General features: G+C 36.1%; 1 protein-coding gene across 2 annotated transcripts in view; it reads right to left on the bottom strand.

Annotated features, from left to right (window-relative positions):
- FMN2 (formin 2) overlaps positions 1–16368 on the bottom strand; it is a 399417-nt gene that overhangs the window by 228812 nt on the left and 154237 nt on the right. The window contains exon 7 of one of the 2 annotated variants that reach the window (XM_086694491.1): positions 7266–7440. The exons of the other annotated variant lie outside the window; for it this stretch is intronic. Coding sequence (XP_086550617.1) covers positions 7315–7440 — 126 coding nt within the window. The 3' untranslated portion in view covers positions 7266–7314. Of the gene's footprint in view, positions 1–7265; positions 7441–16368 lie in introns of those variants that run through there. 2 annotated transcript variants of the gene reach the window in all.

The following is a 16368-nucleotide window of genomic DNA, read 5'->3' as shown; positions in this document are numbered from 1 at the left end:
ATGGGACAGGCTGGAATTTCCATTCAGCTCCGCCCGACTCCAAAGCACACTCGTTGCCCCTGCTCTCAGCCCCTTCACACACACACACACACACACACACACACACACACACACTTTACAGCACCCCTGATAGCAGAGCATCACAGTACAAGAATCCACTAACAATAAAACAAAGGAAAATTTGGGGCTTTTTATTTTTTGTTAAAGGGATAAATTTAAAAGAATTAGAGATGCCTGGGTAGCTCAGTCAGTTAAGCGTCTGACTCTTGATTTCGGTTCAGGTCACAATCTCATGGTTCGTGAGAGCAAGCTCTGTGTGGGGCTTTGCACTGACAGCTCAGAGACTGCTTGGGATTTTCTCTCTGCCTGCTGCCCCAAGCCCCACCCCCCACCCCCGTACATATGTGCTCTCTCTCTTGCTCTCTTTCTCTCAAAATAAATAAACTTAAAAACAATAAAAATAAATAGGGGCAACTGGGTGGCTCAGTCCATTAAGTGGGTGACTTCAACTCAGGGCATGATCTCATGGTTTGTGAGTTTAAGCCCCACATCAGGCTCTGTGCTGACAGTTCAGAGCCTGGAGCCTGCTTTGGGTTCTGTGTCTCCCTCTGTCTCTGTACCTCCCCCACTCATTCTCTCTCTCTCTCTCTCTCTCTCTCTGTCTCTCTCTCTCTGTCTCTCTCTCTGAAAAATAAACACTAAAAAATGTTTTTAATAAAAAAATAAAAATAAATAAATAAGGGCGCCTGGGTGGCTCAGTCGGTTAAGCCTCCAACTTCAGCTCAGGTCGTGATCTCGCAGTTTGTGAGTTCGAGCCCCGCGTCTGGCTCTGTTCTGAAAACTCAGAGCCTGAAGCTTGCTTTGGATTCTGTGTCTCCCTCTCTTCGTTCCTCCCCTGCTCATGTTCTGTCTGGCTCTGTTGCTCAAAAATAAATGTTAAAATTTTTGGAAAAATAAATAAATACATAAATGAATGAGAAATTCAATTCCTTACTTATTATCTCAACTTCTTTCTTAGATTACACTAAAGCATTTACGATCATGTTGACTAGCAAAACAATAAAACAGACAAACAACAACAACAAAAACAGTCTAAAGTGATCCTAAGCAAATTAATGGGAAAAATGGCATAAGGTTAAATTTTAATAAAATGTTTATTCTAAAAGGGTTATATTTCCAAATTTCACATTTCATTTAAAAAATACTATAGTAACATGGAATAAAATGTTGAAATAAATAACATTATGCTCTTCAAATAAAGTACTTTTCTAATTAAAACCAACTACTATAAATCCCCATCTCTCTCCTCTTTCTTAAACACAGAGAAGACATACAGAGATGTTTAAAGTCCTTCGATTAAAACACACACGTGCGCACACACACACACACAGTCTTCTCTTGTATATTCTTTGGACACAGCCTTTTGCCATTGTAGCTTGTTTTGTCATGTAGACTATATGAAAGATATAATTTATCCCTTCGCCATTTCAAATATCTTGGTGACCAAAAAAACAATGTTCCATCTCTCTGATAGGATGCAAGTCCTGTGCAATTGTATTTTTCTCTCCAAAATTCCTTCTAAATATCTGGTTTTAGATCTTTAAATGTTAATGACTTTAATACTATGTTTTTAGCATTTAAAATTTACTGGGAACCCTTACAGGCTAGGCTTAGAATTAAAATATCAAAAATGAATAAATAAATTGTGAGTACCTCTAAATGTTTCCTAGTATTACTAAAAATATTTGGATATTGAATGGGTCTGCAGAATATGGACATCAACATCTCATTTCAGATTTTAGTATTATCAACGGGTGATGTTAGTTATCACAAAAGAAAAATACAGCACAAGTGAAATAATGCTAATAATAAACCTAAATGAATAAAAGACTTATTGAAACCATTTTCACATTTATTATTATATTATAGCAACGATATTGAGAGAACACTACTTGGCATATAATAATAAAGGGCTTTATGCTGTTGACTCTTATAATCACTGCAAAAACCCAGTGAGGCAGTCACTACTAATGTCCACATTTCACAACTGGTAACACACGCATGTAGCAGCATGTGCACTCAGGTGGTCAGGCTCAAGTCTGCCCTCTGAGTCATTCTCCCACCTGGAACCTTCCATATGGAGAGCACACTTTCTGCCAAGGAATTTCACACACTGTGCCTCATCTTCCCACGACTTTGTCAATATCCCGTGTTAGCATATACCATTAAGGACAGATAACACATAACGGGGATAAATTTATTTTTCTAATTATCTAGCTAAAAATCAAAGCTTAGACCAAAACCCTGTCTGAATATTCTATGTATTACTCAATTTCAGGCAAAACATGAAAAACAAACAAAAGCCAAAATAGCTCACTTCCTTAGTACTGTAACAACAATATGCCAGAGATAAAGTTAGATTAAAAGTGTTAGAAGGAAGAAGTTAAATATTCAGGGGATTAATGACCACCGAGCGTAAGCTTATTGAGTACAATCACATAATAAACTTTTAATTTTTCAATGAATGTTATTCAGTTTCTGACCTATTTAGGCATCCTGCTTTTCTTCCTATCTTTTAGCCATTGGCAATGACATTACTTTCTGGCTCTGATAGAAAGACAAAACTTGATTTCTGGCTCTATCCACTGAGTATCATGGTGCTTTTAGCAGTGTGAAAACGTGTAAGAGTGAAAACTGCACTGGAGCCCTACCCCATGGAGGAACACATTTCCAGCTTTCTTACAAGTGTACAATCTTTATTTTTGGAAATGACATACTGAGTAAGCAACTGGCTAATTTTCCAAAGACCTCCCAGAGTTTGGAAGTAAAAGAGCGATAAACATGGACTTGTCACTGAGCTAATTTATGATGTTCATTTTTAGAGAATAAAAGTTTCAATATGTGATTTTAAGCCTTTACAGACCAATGGTCTTCTTTCTGATGGCACCATTTTGAGGGACTGTATGCTACCATTTCCCCTTTCTTCAACAATTCCATTTAAAGAAACCTATACTATACTAAATAATTGTCACATTCTCACAGAACAATAGTCAAATTTATTATTCATTTCCCTGGAGACATCTTCCAACTCTCTTGTCCCCTAAGTCTCAAGTTAGTGCTTTGTTGTTCAAAAAAGAGTCTTCTAAGGTGGCTACCATTTAAACAAAATTTTATATTGCTATTAAGTTATAACAATAGTAAAGTGAACAATAATAAATGTGATACTTTAATCAATTTTTGCACGTGAATATACTCTTGTAATCATCCTTCAGACCACTATCTAGAACAGTATCAGTATTCCTGAAGACTCCATTCATACCTCTTTCCTATCAATCCTTCTTCCAAAATCCCATTCTGACTTCTATAGCCATAGAGTATTGTTGTCTGTTCTTGAACATCATATAAATGGAAACATACCGCTTATATTGGCTTTGTCTATGAAATTCATCAATGTTGCTAAGCATAATGAAAGACTGTTATTTTTCATTGTTTAATACTATTCTTGTGTGTAGTTAAACCAGAATTTATTCTTCCATTCTAATATTGATACATATATGAAAAGTTTTCAGTTTAGAGCTATTACAAATTACATGCATTTTTATGGACATATGAACTGATTTCTCTTGGATATACACCCACAGAAGCAAGACTACTGGGTCACAGTGTATATAGATTGAGTTTTAGTGTTTACTACAATTAGTTTTCCAGAGCGGTTGTACTTTCTTCAAAGTTCAGTTGACTAATAAAATGAAAAGCCAAAACTTCATTCTTTTCAGTAATTTTCTTTACACAGTTGTGATAAAATTATTAAATATCTCAGAATGAGGGGCACCTGGGTGGCTCAGTCGGTTGAGCGTCCGGACATGATCTCCCTGTCCATGGGTTCAAGCTCTGCATCGGGCTCTGTGATTAAACCTCAGAGCCTGGAGACTCTTTCAGATTCTGTCTCCCTCTCTCTGCCCCTCCCCCAATCATGCTCAGTCTCTCTCTCGCTCTTTCTCTCCCTCTGTCAAAAACAAATAAACATTAAAAAAATTTTTTTAAATATCTCAGAATGAAACTTATTTTATCACAAGATTAATTAAGCCACTCAGGAGCCTATCAATCAGTTAAGTGTTTTGGAAAGCTGTTACACATGTCAATGAGTCCAACACCACATCTACAGAAATGCATACATTAAGAACAGATACACTAAGGGGCGCCTGGGTGGCTCAGTCGGTTCGGCTCAGGTCATGATCTCACAGTCCGTGAGTTCAGGCCCCGCGTCGGGCTCTGTGCTGACAGCTCGGAGCCTGGAGCCTGTTTCAGGTTCTGTGTCTCCCTCTCTCTGACCCTTCCCCATTCATGCCCTGTCTCTCTCTGTCTCAAAAATAAATAAACGTTAAAAAAAATTAAAAAAAAAAAAGAACAGATACACTAATTTATATATACACCAAATAAGTTTTAATTCCTTTACCCATGACTATTGCTGAACATTTAGAAGCAGTAGATATAAAAATACAGTGTTAGATGTATTTCAAATGTCCATAAATACAACCATAAAATAAATTCAACACTATAATCAGCTACATAAAGATGTTTGTATGGAAACCAATTTGACAATAAATTATATTTTTAAAAAGTAATTTTGAGTGATCAGTAAGTATGCAAGCATTCTTGGAAAGTACGACTGGCAAATGTTTATTTCTGGATTGGATTTTTCCAGCCAGCTCATAGTGCTTCCATCCTAGAATCTGTGGGTAACATTTTCATAGAAGACAAGAAGTCAAATCAAATTAATCACAACTAAGAAACTAAGTCAAATCAAAAGAAAAAGGAAGCAAATCATCTTTTTTAAAAAAGATCCATTCAGAAGTCAAATAAAAGCAGTATCAGAATCAGAGGTTATTTGGGTTATGAGTTTGTTTCTCTCAGCTCAGCATTATTCTCTTGAGTTTTGGGCAGCAAGAAGGCAAGTATGTACATAGAGACTCAAGTATGTACATAGAGATTTCCATACATATAACTGAACTCTGTCCCTCTCTCAAAACTCAGTCTTACTCTGCACTCCTTGTTCTACCTTGCAAAGCTGAAGTGCTAAGCTCAGTGCTTAGAGCATTGTCTAAATTAAGCATGGAGTGACTTATTGTCACATGGAATCTCTGGATACCTAACTGCTCCTATGAGATTCCCTTTTATCACTACACAATGACTCAGTCTCTGTCCTAGTCTGGAAGTGACTCCATCCCCTGGCCTTTATTCTACTTCTAAAAATCCAAGGAAGGGAAAGATACTGAAAATGCACAGCAATAAACATACAATTCCCCAGGGCAGGAAACTGATAATGGGGAAAAGATCCACATGCATCAAAACACATGGTCTGTACAAAAGAGTAAGGTGAGACACCAGCAGGTAATATCCATGGCTAAGCCAAGACTGACCTAAACAACAGGGAGTAGGGCTCTTATAAAAATCTCTGAACATTTTCTAAGTTGCTGGCAACTCAACTGACTATACCTGTTAATTATCTGTTCAAGAATCTCAATAGAGACCATCAGAAGTCAACTAAATGAATTAACTCTTATAACAACAAAATTGCTACTACAGCCTTCAAACCGTTTTGTTTTGTTTTGTTTTGTTTTGTTTTGTTTTGTTTTGTTTTAGGAGGCAAGAGGTAGAAATATAACTGGAGAACCCAAGATCCAAATCCTAGCCTCTTCCATGATTGGTCCAATTTGTCTGAAAGAGTATACATAGCTACTTATAGTGAAGGCAATACTGAATTTGCTGAAGACATGGTAAGGACTTTCATGTCTTTGAACTTTCTTAAGGCACTTCCATGAAAACCTAAGCCCAAGATGGCAAACAAGAGGAAAATGAAGCCCCTGAAAGAAACCCCAAACGCAATTTAATTTATATGTGATCTTTGGTCAAAAAGTCTAGGATTAGGAAACATATCATGGGTAAGACTGGTAATGGGACCCATACCATGGAGAATCTTATTGTATGCAGTTAAAGGCATTCTCTAAAGAGAATGGATGTTGCTAGTGAGGGGATAGAAAAATCCATTTGTAGGTAGTCACCTGAAAGGAAACTGTTCATCTACCAATGGAACTAAGTGAATGAAAGAACAGAAGCCATGCAAAACAAAACAAAACAAAACAAAACCGGTAACACTCAACATAATCTTGTGTCGAACTTTCACAGTAGATCACTCATGGACCAAATTTTCTGGAGCATGAATCATAAACCCACATCCTTTATGTCTAGCCCATTAAGGGAAACAGAGGGATCTCTCACATAACATAGTAGATATGAATAGCCTACAGTATTAAAAATTATAAACCTTTTTAAAAAAAAAACAGATATATGAATAATCAGGAGTGACCAATGAGTAAGTTGCCAAACTTCCTGAGTGGTATACTTTCTGACATCCCACATTGGACATTGGGGTAGGGGGATGAGAATAGAAAGGGGCTCTTATTCTCAGAGGTATCAGGTAACTTCTACCACCTGAACACAGGAAAATCTTGAGGTTCACTGATGCAAGACTAGGTATTTAACAAATGAATAACTGATCTAAATAAAAAGATGCTTTTAAAAGAAAAGCAGGGATGCCTGGGTGGCTCAGCTAGTTAAGCATCCAACTCTTGATTTCAGCTCAGGCCATTATCTCACAGTTCATGAGATCAAGCTCCTCATCAGGCTCCGTGCTGACAGCACGGAGCTTGCTTGGTATTCTGTCTCTCTGCCCCTATCCTGCTTATGCACACATACATGTGCACTCTCGAGAGAAAGAAAGAAAGAAAGAAAGAAAGAAAGAAAGAAAGAAAGAAAGAAAAAAGGAAAGGAAAGGAAAGGAAAGGAAAGGAAAGGAAAGGAAAGGAAAGGAAAGGAAAGGAAAAAAATTAATAAAACATGCCTGATGTTGATAAACATAAAGTCAGGAAGCTGCCCAGTAAAGAGCAGAATAACATCTTACTTCCTCAGAAATATAAAAGGAAATACAAGAATTATTCTCATCTGATTCAACATGATTTTCTAATTATACCTAATCTGTGGAGAGATCAATACACACATATCTTTTTGGTAACGGCAGAAAGTTCTTACACATCTCGTAAAGCAGAAGTCATGTGATTATTCTCCAACATACAATTTTGAAAAGTGTGATATAGGTCTCTGTGGTAGAAAAGAAACAGACATGCAAACCCAGACTGGATTTGGGCTTAAAGAGACACAAATTGGCATCTTCACATATAATGCTCATGTGCACTCACCCTTCCAAGGCCTCTTTCCCTTTCTTCTACAATGGGTTTTCCCTTTTCTGGAAGTTCTCTATACCCTTGATATCTTCTCCGACAGAAGTTCTGCCCAGTGTGAAAAATTTCTTTGGCCCTCCTCACCTTTTTCTCCTCTTTTCAGGGTAAGAATCATGGCGAGGGTAGGGGGGATGAATGTCACCTGAGGAGGTTGTTAATGCAAAAAAAATTCAATAGTTTGTTCGAATTTTTTCTGCCTTTTTTTTTTTTTGCTTTGTCCCCACAGAAAACCAGCTGACACTGTGGGCTAAAGGACAGGCTAACTGGAATGGGTGAAAAGGAATGAACTTATTATCACAGCTATCAAGCACTTAAAAATATGTTTCCAATTAAAAGGATCTAGGAAAAAAATGAATTCATGCACTGTAGCAATTCTACTCCTACCCACATATCCTTCATCCTTCTGAAAGGTAGACTTACATACAACCCACAGTTTAAAGAAACTATGAAATATACGTATTGTCACCAGTAGGTACTGCAGTAGTCCTCAGGAACCTGTTTCAAAAGTTCCCAAATCATTAGAATGGCCCACTTCGCTTGTTAAGGTAGGTTGAAGATCAATATGCAATGTTTGAGATCTTTCCTTTGCTTCTGATTCTTTGTTTGAAAATACAGAAAGAGGAGGAATTTAATAGTTTCATTTTACCCCCCAATTAGTAAGGGAATCTGGGTCCAATGTCCTCCAACATAACTTTATTGAGTTTTTCAGAATAAGTAACATCTTTTCAAATGTCAACTTCTCTGTGAACCTTAGTATGAGTCTTCATAAAGAATTATGCTAATTCCTACAAATGACCTCTGTGTAGTTAAAAAAAAATCAATAAAATAACCTTAGCAAGAGATGGTTCCACATGCTTTGAGAATAAAACTTAAAAAGAATATAGACCCACTTTTGCCATTTTTCAGCATACTATTTGAAGTCCAAGCCACTGCAAGTTGAGAAAAAAAGAGAGATAAAAAGTATCCAAATTGAAAAAGAAGTAAAACTCTCCCTATTTGCAGATGACATGATACTACATATAGAAAACCCTAAAGACTCCACCATAAAGCTGTTAGACCTAACAAATGAATCCGTAAAGTTTCAAACTTAATATACACACATCTGTTGCACTTTTATATACTAACAATGAACTATCATAAAGAGAAATTAACAATCCCAATTATAACTGCATCAAAGAGAATAAAATACCTAGAAATAAATGTAACCAATGAAAAGAAAGTTATGTACTATGTAAGACACTGATGAAAGAAATTAAAGACGACACAAATAAGCGGAAAGATATACTGCACTCATGGGAAGGAAAAAATGATATTGTTAAAATGTCCATATTACCCAAAGCAAGCTACAGATTCACTGCAATCCCTATCAAAATATCAATAGCATTTTTCACAGAACTAGAACAAAGAAACCTAAAACCGTTATAGAACCACAAAAGACCCCAAATGGCCAAGGCAATCTTGAGAAAGAAGAAAATTGGAGGTATAACAGTCTGATTTGAAACTATAAAACAAATCTATAAGTAGTCAAAAATAGTATGGTACTGGCACAAAAACAGACACATGGATCAATGGAATAGAATGAATGATCTAGAAATAAACCCACATTTATATGATCAATTAATGTGTGACACAGGAGACAAGAGTATACAATGGGGAAAAACAGTCTTTTCAATAAATGGTGCTGGGCAAACCAGACTGGACAACAGCACACAAAATAATGAAACTGAACCCCTTTCTCACACCATACACAAAACTGAACCCCTTCCAAACTACACACAAAAATAAACTCAAAATGGATTAAAGATATAAACGTGAGACCTGAAACCATAAAACTCCTAGAAGAAAACACAGGCAGTAAACTCTTGTTGGTCATTGGTCTGAGAAATAGTCTCTTGTATTTGTATCCTCAGGAAAAAGCAAAAACAAGCATATAGGACTACGTCAAACTAAAAAGCTTTTGCACAGCAAAGGAAACCAAAACAAAACAAAACAAAACGCCAACCCACTGAATGGGAGAAGATATTTACAAATGATACTGAGAACAGGTTAATATCCAAAATATATAAAGAATGCACACAATTCAAGAACAACAAACAAACAAATGAACAGTGCAATTAGAAAATGGCCAAGGGCTTGGGGCGCCTGGGTGGCTCAGTTGGTTAAGCGTCCGACTTTGGCTCAGGTCATGATCTCGCTGTCCGTGAGTTCGAGCCCCGCGTTGGGCTCTGGGCTGATCGCTCAGAGCCTGGAGCTTGTTTCAGTTACTGTGTCTCCCTCTCTCTCTGACCCTCCCCCGTTCATGCTCTGCCTCTCTCTGTCTCAAAAATAAATAAACGTTAAAAAAAATTTAAAGAAAAAAAACAGAAAATGGGCAAGGGCTTGAATAGACATTCCTTTGAAGAAGACATACAGACGGTCAAAAGACACATGAAAAGGTACTCAACATCACTAGTCGTCAGGAAAACGCAAATCAAAACCACAAGGAGATATCACTTACACCTGTCAGAAGAGCTATTACCAAAAAAACAGGAGAAAGAAGGCATGGGGTGCATGTGTGCATATGCGTGTGTGTATATAACGGAATACTACTCAGCCATAAAAAATGAAATCTTCAGAGAAGGACAAATGCCATATAATTTCACTTAAATGTGGAATCTAAAAAACAAAGCAAACAAAAGAAAACAGAAACATACTAAAATAATCTGGTAGTTGCCAGAAGGGAAGGAGGTAGGGGATGAGCAAAATGGGGGAAGAGGATTAAAAGTCACAGACTTTCAGTTATGATAAATAAAACACATTTCCTATGCAATGTATAACATAGGGAGTGGAGTTAATAATATTGTAATAATTTGTATGGTAACAGATGGCAGCTGTCTTTTATCATGATGACCATTTATTAACTTATATAAATGTTGAATCACATGTTGTATACCTGAAATTAATGTAATAATGCATGTCAAATACACTTCAACTGAAAAGGAGAAAACAGACCCACACTCAGTAGTTTTCTAATAGCTTGATTTTATTAAATGCTTGTGAAAGCTGAATCAATTGAAAAAAAATGGAGGCAATACATAAACTACTGAAAATCTACACCATATTATATTTTTAAAATACAATATTGGGGGCGCCTGGGTGGCGCAGTCGGTTAAGCGTCCGACTTCAGCCAGGTCACGATCTCGCGGTCCGGGAGTTCGAGCCCCGCGTCAGGCTCTGGGCTGATGGCTCAGAGCCTGGAGCCTGTTTCCGATTCTGTGTCTCCCTCTCTCTCTGCCCCTCCCCCGTTCATGCTCTGTCTCTCTCTGTCCCAAAAATAAATAAACGTTGAAAAAAAAAAAAAATTTTAAAATACAATATTGGTGTTGGTGAACACATAGAAAAGATAACATAAGTATATGAGCAAACAGCGAGACTACATTAAGATGAGTAAGAAAGAGAGTGATGACAGTGACAGATTCATTGTAGTTCTGGGTGGCCCAGTGGGGAAAAAAATTTGGTAGACTATTATGAAGGAAGAATGGTATGGTTATTAACACAGAACAATGAAATCTGTGAAACCATATTAGTAACCTCAAGAGTGGCAAACATAACTTATTAAGTGAGATTAAGAAAAAGAGGGCAAACTAAAAACAAACAACAAATTACTGTTCAGTGTCAGTCATGTGTTAAATATCCTTTCTACACTTTTGCATGCAATACTGATTGCAATACATGAAATAGTAATGGTATCTCAACAAGAAATATACAAGAGGACAGACTCTTGAACCACACGAAATTTTAAGTGTAGTTAAGATAGCCATACTCATTCTTTTTGGAAACATTAGAAGCTGATGTGGCCTGGCTAATAATAAGTTTATAAGTATATGAAAAAGATTTGTTTAAGTAGGTCTTTAATTCCATAATGTTGCATGAATTCAAATTGGGTAAAAGAATGAGCAAATGGAAGAGTCAGTAACATAAATATTGGGATACTCATGGTAAATACAGAATACAGCTAATAATACTTGGAAAAATGGAGAAAACATATGGAACATGTTACCCAGAAGAAAACCAAGCCATGAAGATAAATGAGTTCAAGAAATACCTAGAAATGCTTTAGAAAACAGGGGGACATTTTAAAAAAGAGAAACTAAGAAGCATAATAAAGATCTGACAAATTTGGCAAGACTTATTCCTAACCACCATTTCTCGTTCCTGAAGCTACCTGTTGAAAAACATGGCACCAAAGAGAATTATCTCATATAGAACTTTATATTGTTTAGATAGAAAATCTCTCAATGAACTATTACTTAAGATTGAAAACGCAAGCCATCAACTCCGTTCAAAACCTACTTATTATTTCAAGCCCTACCTGTAACCACTCCAAGCCCTTCAGAGACCACTCTAGATTCTACAGTTCAGGGTGTCAAGCTTTGATGCCTTCACATCTCTATTAAGAAGTTCTGTGTTTCCTCCTAGTTATATATAGTATTCTAATTTAGCCAATTGCATAATTTGCATTTTTAATTGGAGTAGAGTTGACAATGTTACGTTAGTCTCAGGTGTACAACATAGTGATTTGATACCTTTATGGTATGTTATACCATGGTGTAGCTATCATCTGTGTATTTTACACTAAATTAGTTCCCTTCCTGTTTAATTTTTTGTTATCAGCAAAACATACAGAAAAAACTGAATCCATTTTGCCATTTGATTATTTTCTTCATGTGCATTGTGTAATGATTAGATTTTGTAATAACACCAAGCTTTATCCATACTCTGTATAAAGAGGAGGAAATACTTCTGATCCTTTTATTTTTCTCAATTAAAAAAAATTTTTAATGTTTGTTTATTTTTCAGAGAGACAGAGTGTGAGCAGGGAGGGGCAGAGAGAGAGGGAGACACAGAATCTGAAGCAGGCTTCAGGCTCTGGACTGTCAGCACTGAGCCTGACACGGGGCTTAAACCGTGAGATCATGACCTGAGCCGAAGTCGGTCGCTTAACCCACTGAGCCACCCAGGTGTCCCTTTAATCTTTTTAAAAGAGGAAATTTATTTTGGTTTGGTTTCGGGGAGACTTAATATAAAATGCAAAAAGTCTAATGAGAGTTTTTATTTCATTATTCGAATATGAGTTCCTCTCTATCTGCTTTCTATGGGGCATATTCAAAAGGAAGCTGCCATTACTCTAATATGGAAGTCTTTGCTTACAAAAAAGCAGCAAGTCTGTCTGATATTGCCAGGGCAACACCGCAACCTAACTTTCAAAACAAAAGAAATGTTACTTTGTTGCTGAAAGGGAAAAATCTACAGATAAGAATATTCTACCCAGCAAGGCTATCATATAGAATAGAAGAAGAGATAAAGAGTTTCCCAAACAAAAATTAAAGGAGTTCATGACACTAAACAAGACCAACACAAAATATTAAAAGGGACTCTTTGAGTGGAAAGGAAAGACCGTGAGAGTATAAAAAGTAGGAAACACAAAAGCAGTAAAAATAACTATTTCCATAAAAAATCAGTCAAAGGATTCACATCATAGAGGATATTAAGTATGACACTATATACCTAAAATCTGATGGGGAGAGGAATAAAGAATGGGTTCAACCTTAAGCAACCATCACCTTCTTATAAATTGCTATACACAGAAGAGGTTATATATGAAATAAATGGTAACCAAAAATCAAAACCACTAACAGATATGGAAAGAATAAAAAGAATGAACCCAAGTATATCACAAAAGAAAACCAGCAAACCATGAAAGACAGCAAGAAAAGAAAATATCAGAGAAAAACTACATAAACAAGAAACAAAATGGCAAAAAATACATATCTATCAAGAATTACTTTGAATGTAAGTGGACTAAATGCACCAATCAAAAGACATGGGGTGACAGCATGGATAAAAAAACAAGACCCATCTATATGCTGCCTGCAAGAGACTCGTTTCAGACCTAAAGATACCTGCATATTAAAAGTAAAGGGGTGGAGAAACATTTATCATGTAAATAGTTGTCAAAGAAAGCTCGTGTAGCAATACTTGTATCAGAAAATATAGACATTGTTTATAGCAGCACTATCAACAATGGCCAAAGTATGGAAAGAGCCCAAATGTCCATTGGTGGATGAATGGATAAATAAGATGTGGTGTGTATGTATATATGTATGCATACACACACACACACACACACACACACACACACACACACACACACAATGCAGTATTACTCGGCAATCAAAAAGAATGAAATCTTGCCATTTGCAACTACATGGATGGAACTAGAGGGTATTATGCTAAGCGAAATTAGTCAGAGAAAGACAAATATCATATGACTTCACTCATATGAGGACTTTATGATACAAAACAGATGAACATAAGGGAAGGGAAACAAAAGTAATATAAAAACAGGGAGGGGGACAAAACAGAAGAGACTCTTAAATATGGAGAACAAACAGAGAGTTACTGGAGGGGTTGCAGATGGGGGATGGGCTAAATGGGTGAGGGGCATTAAGGAATCTACTCCTGAAATCATTGTTGTACTATATGCTAACTAATTTGGATGTAAATTAAAAAAATAAGTTAAGAAAGAGAAAGAAAGAAAGAAAGAAAGAAAGAAAGAAAGAAAGAAAGAAAGAACAGATAGACATTAAAACAAAGACTGTGAAAAGAGACAAATAGGACACTATGAAATAATAAAGGGGATAATCCAACAAGAAGATATAACAATTGTAAATATTGATGCACCCATCATGGAAGCTCCCAAACACATAAAACAGTTAATAACAAATATAAAGGAACTAACTGACAGTAATACAATTACAGTAGAGGACTTTAACATCACACATACATCAACAGACACATCATCAAACAGAAAACCAACAAGAAAACGGTGGCTCTGAATGACACACTGAGCAGAATTTAACAGATATATTCAGAACATTTCATCCTAAAACAGCAGAATACACATTATTTTCAAGTGCCCATGAAACATTCTCCAAAATAGATCACATAATAGGTCAGAAAACAAGTCTCTACAAATTTAAAAACATCAAAGTCATACTATGCATCTTTTCTGACCATAACACTATGAAATTAAAATCAAACACAAGACAAAATCTTAAAAAACCACAAACACACAGGGTTAGATAACAGGCAACTAAACAATGAGTGGGTCAACCAAGAAATCAAAGAATAAATTAAAAATACATGGAAACAAATGAAAATGAAAATGAAAACACACAGTCCAAAACTTTTGGTTTTGGTTCTAATAGGAAAGTTTATAGCAATATAGGCATACCTCAAGAAACAAGAAATATCTCAAATAAACAACGTAACCTTATACCTAAAGGAGCTAGAAAAAGAACAAATAAAACCCAAAACCAGAAGAAGGAAGGAAATAATAAAGATTAGAGCAGAAATAAATGATATACAAACTAAAAAAACAATAGAATAGATAATGAAACTAGGAGCTGGTTCCTTGAAAAAAATAAACAAAATTGATAAACTTCTAGCCAAAACCATCAAAAGAGAGAGTGGGGGAGAGCTGAAATAAATAAAATCACAAATGAAAGAGAAGAAATAACAGCCAACACCTCAAAAATACAATAGTAAGAGAATATTATGAAAAACTATATGGAAACAAATGCAAAGAAATGGAAAGACATTCCATGCTCATGGATCGGATGAAAAAATACTAAAATATCCACACTGCACAAAGCAATTTACAGATTTATTGCAATTCCCATCAAAATACCAACAGCATTTTTCACAGAACTCGATCAATCCTGAAATTTGTATGAAACTACAAAAGACCTCAAATAGCCAAAGTAATTTTTTAAAAAGAAAAACAAAACTGGAGGTATCACAATTCTAGACTTTAAGTTATATTACAAAGCTGCAGAAATCAACACAGTAAAGTAATGCTGCAAAAACAGACATACAGTTCAATGTAACAGAACAGAAAACCCAGAAATAAACCTGGAGTTTTATGGTTATTAATCTTTGATAGAGTAGGAATGAATATACAAAGAGTAAAAGACAGTCTCTTTAACTAATGGTGTTCGGAAAACTGGACAGCTACATGCAAAAGAATGAAACTTGGGGGCGCCTGGGTGGCTCAGTCGGTTAAGTGGCCGACTTCGGCTCAGGTCACGATCTCACACTCCGTGAGTTCGAGCCCCGCGTCGGGCTCTGTGCTGACAGCTCGGAGCCTAGAGCCTGCTTCGGATTCTGTGTCTCCCTCTCTCTCTGACCCTCCCCTGTTCATGCTCTGTCTGTCTCTGTCTCAAAAATAAATAAACATTAAAAAAAATAATAATTGAAAAAAAAAAAAGAATGAAACTTGACCACTTACTTTCACCATACACAAAAATGAAATCAAAATGAATTAAAGACCTAAATGTGAGACCTGAAACTATACAAATCCTGGAAGAGAGCACAAGCAGGAATTTTTCTGATATTGCCTATAGCAACATTTTTCTATATAGGTGTCCTGAGGCAAAGGAAACAAAACCAAAAATAAACTCTCGGGACTACATCAAAATACATCTTTGCATAGCAAAGAAAACCATCAACAAAACTAAAAGGCAACCTACTGAATGGGAGAAGATATTTGCAATGACACCTTTGATAAAGGGTTAGTATCCTAATTATATAAAGAACGTCTACAATTTGACACCCAAAAAACAAATAACCCAATTTTAAAATGGGCAGAAGACACGATCAGACATTTCTCCAGAGAGGACATCCAGATGGCCAACAGACACATGAAAAGGTGTTCAATATTACTTATCATCAGGGAAATGCGAATCAAAATTATAATAGACATCACCTCACACCTGTCAGAGTGGTTAAAATAAAAAACACAAGAAACAACAAGTGTTGCTGAGAATGTGGAGGAAAAGAACTATTTTGCACTGTTGATGGGAATGCAAACTGGTGCAGCCACTGTGGAAAAGAGTGTGGAATTTCCTTAAAAAGTTAAAAATAGAACTATCCTATGATCCAGAAATTGCACTACTATTTACCAAAAAATACAAGGACACTAATTCAACGGGATGCATGCATCTCTATGTTTATGGTAGCTTTATTT

This window comes from Puma concolor, chromosome E4, assembly GCF_028749965.1.
Source record: "Puma concolor isolate L17-30 chromosome E4, mPumCon1.1.hap2, whole genome shotgun sequence".
Taxonomy (NCBI): Eukaryota; Metazoa; Chordata; class Mammalia; order Carnivora; family Felidae; genus Puma; species Puma concolor.
This window is presented reverse-complemented; position numbering and strand designations above follow the sequence as displayed.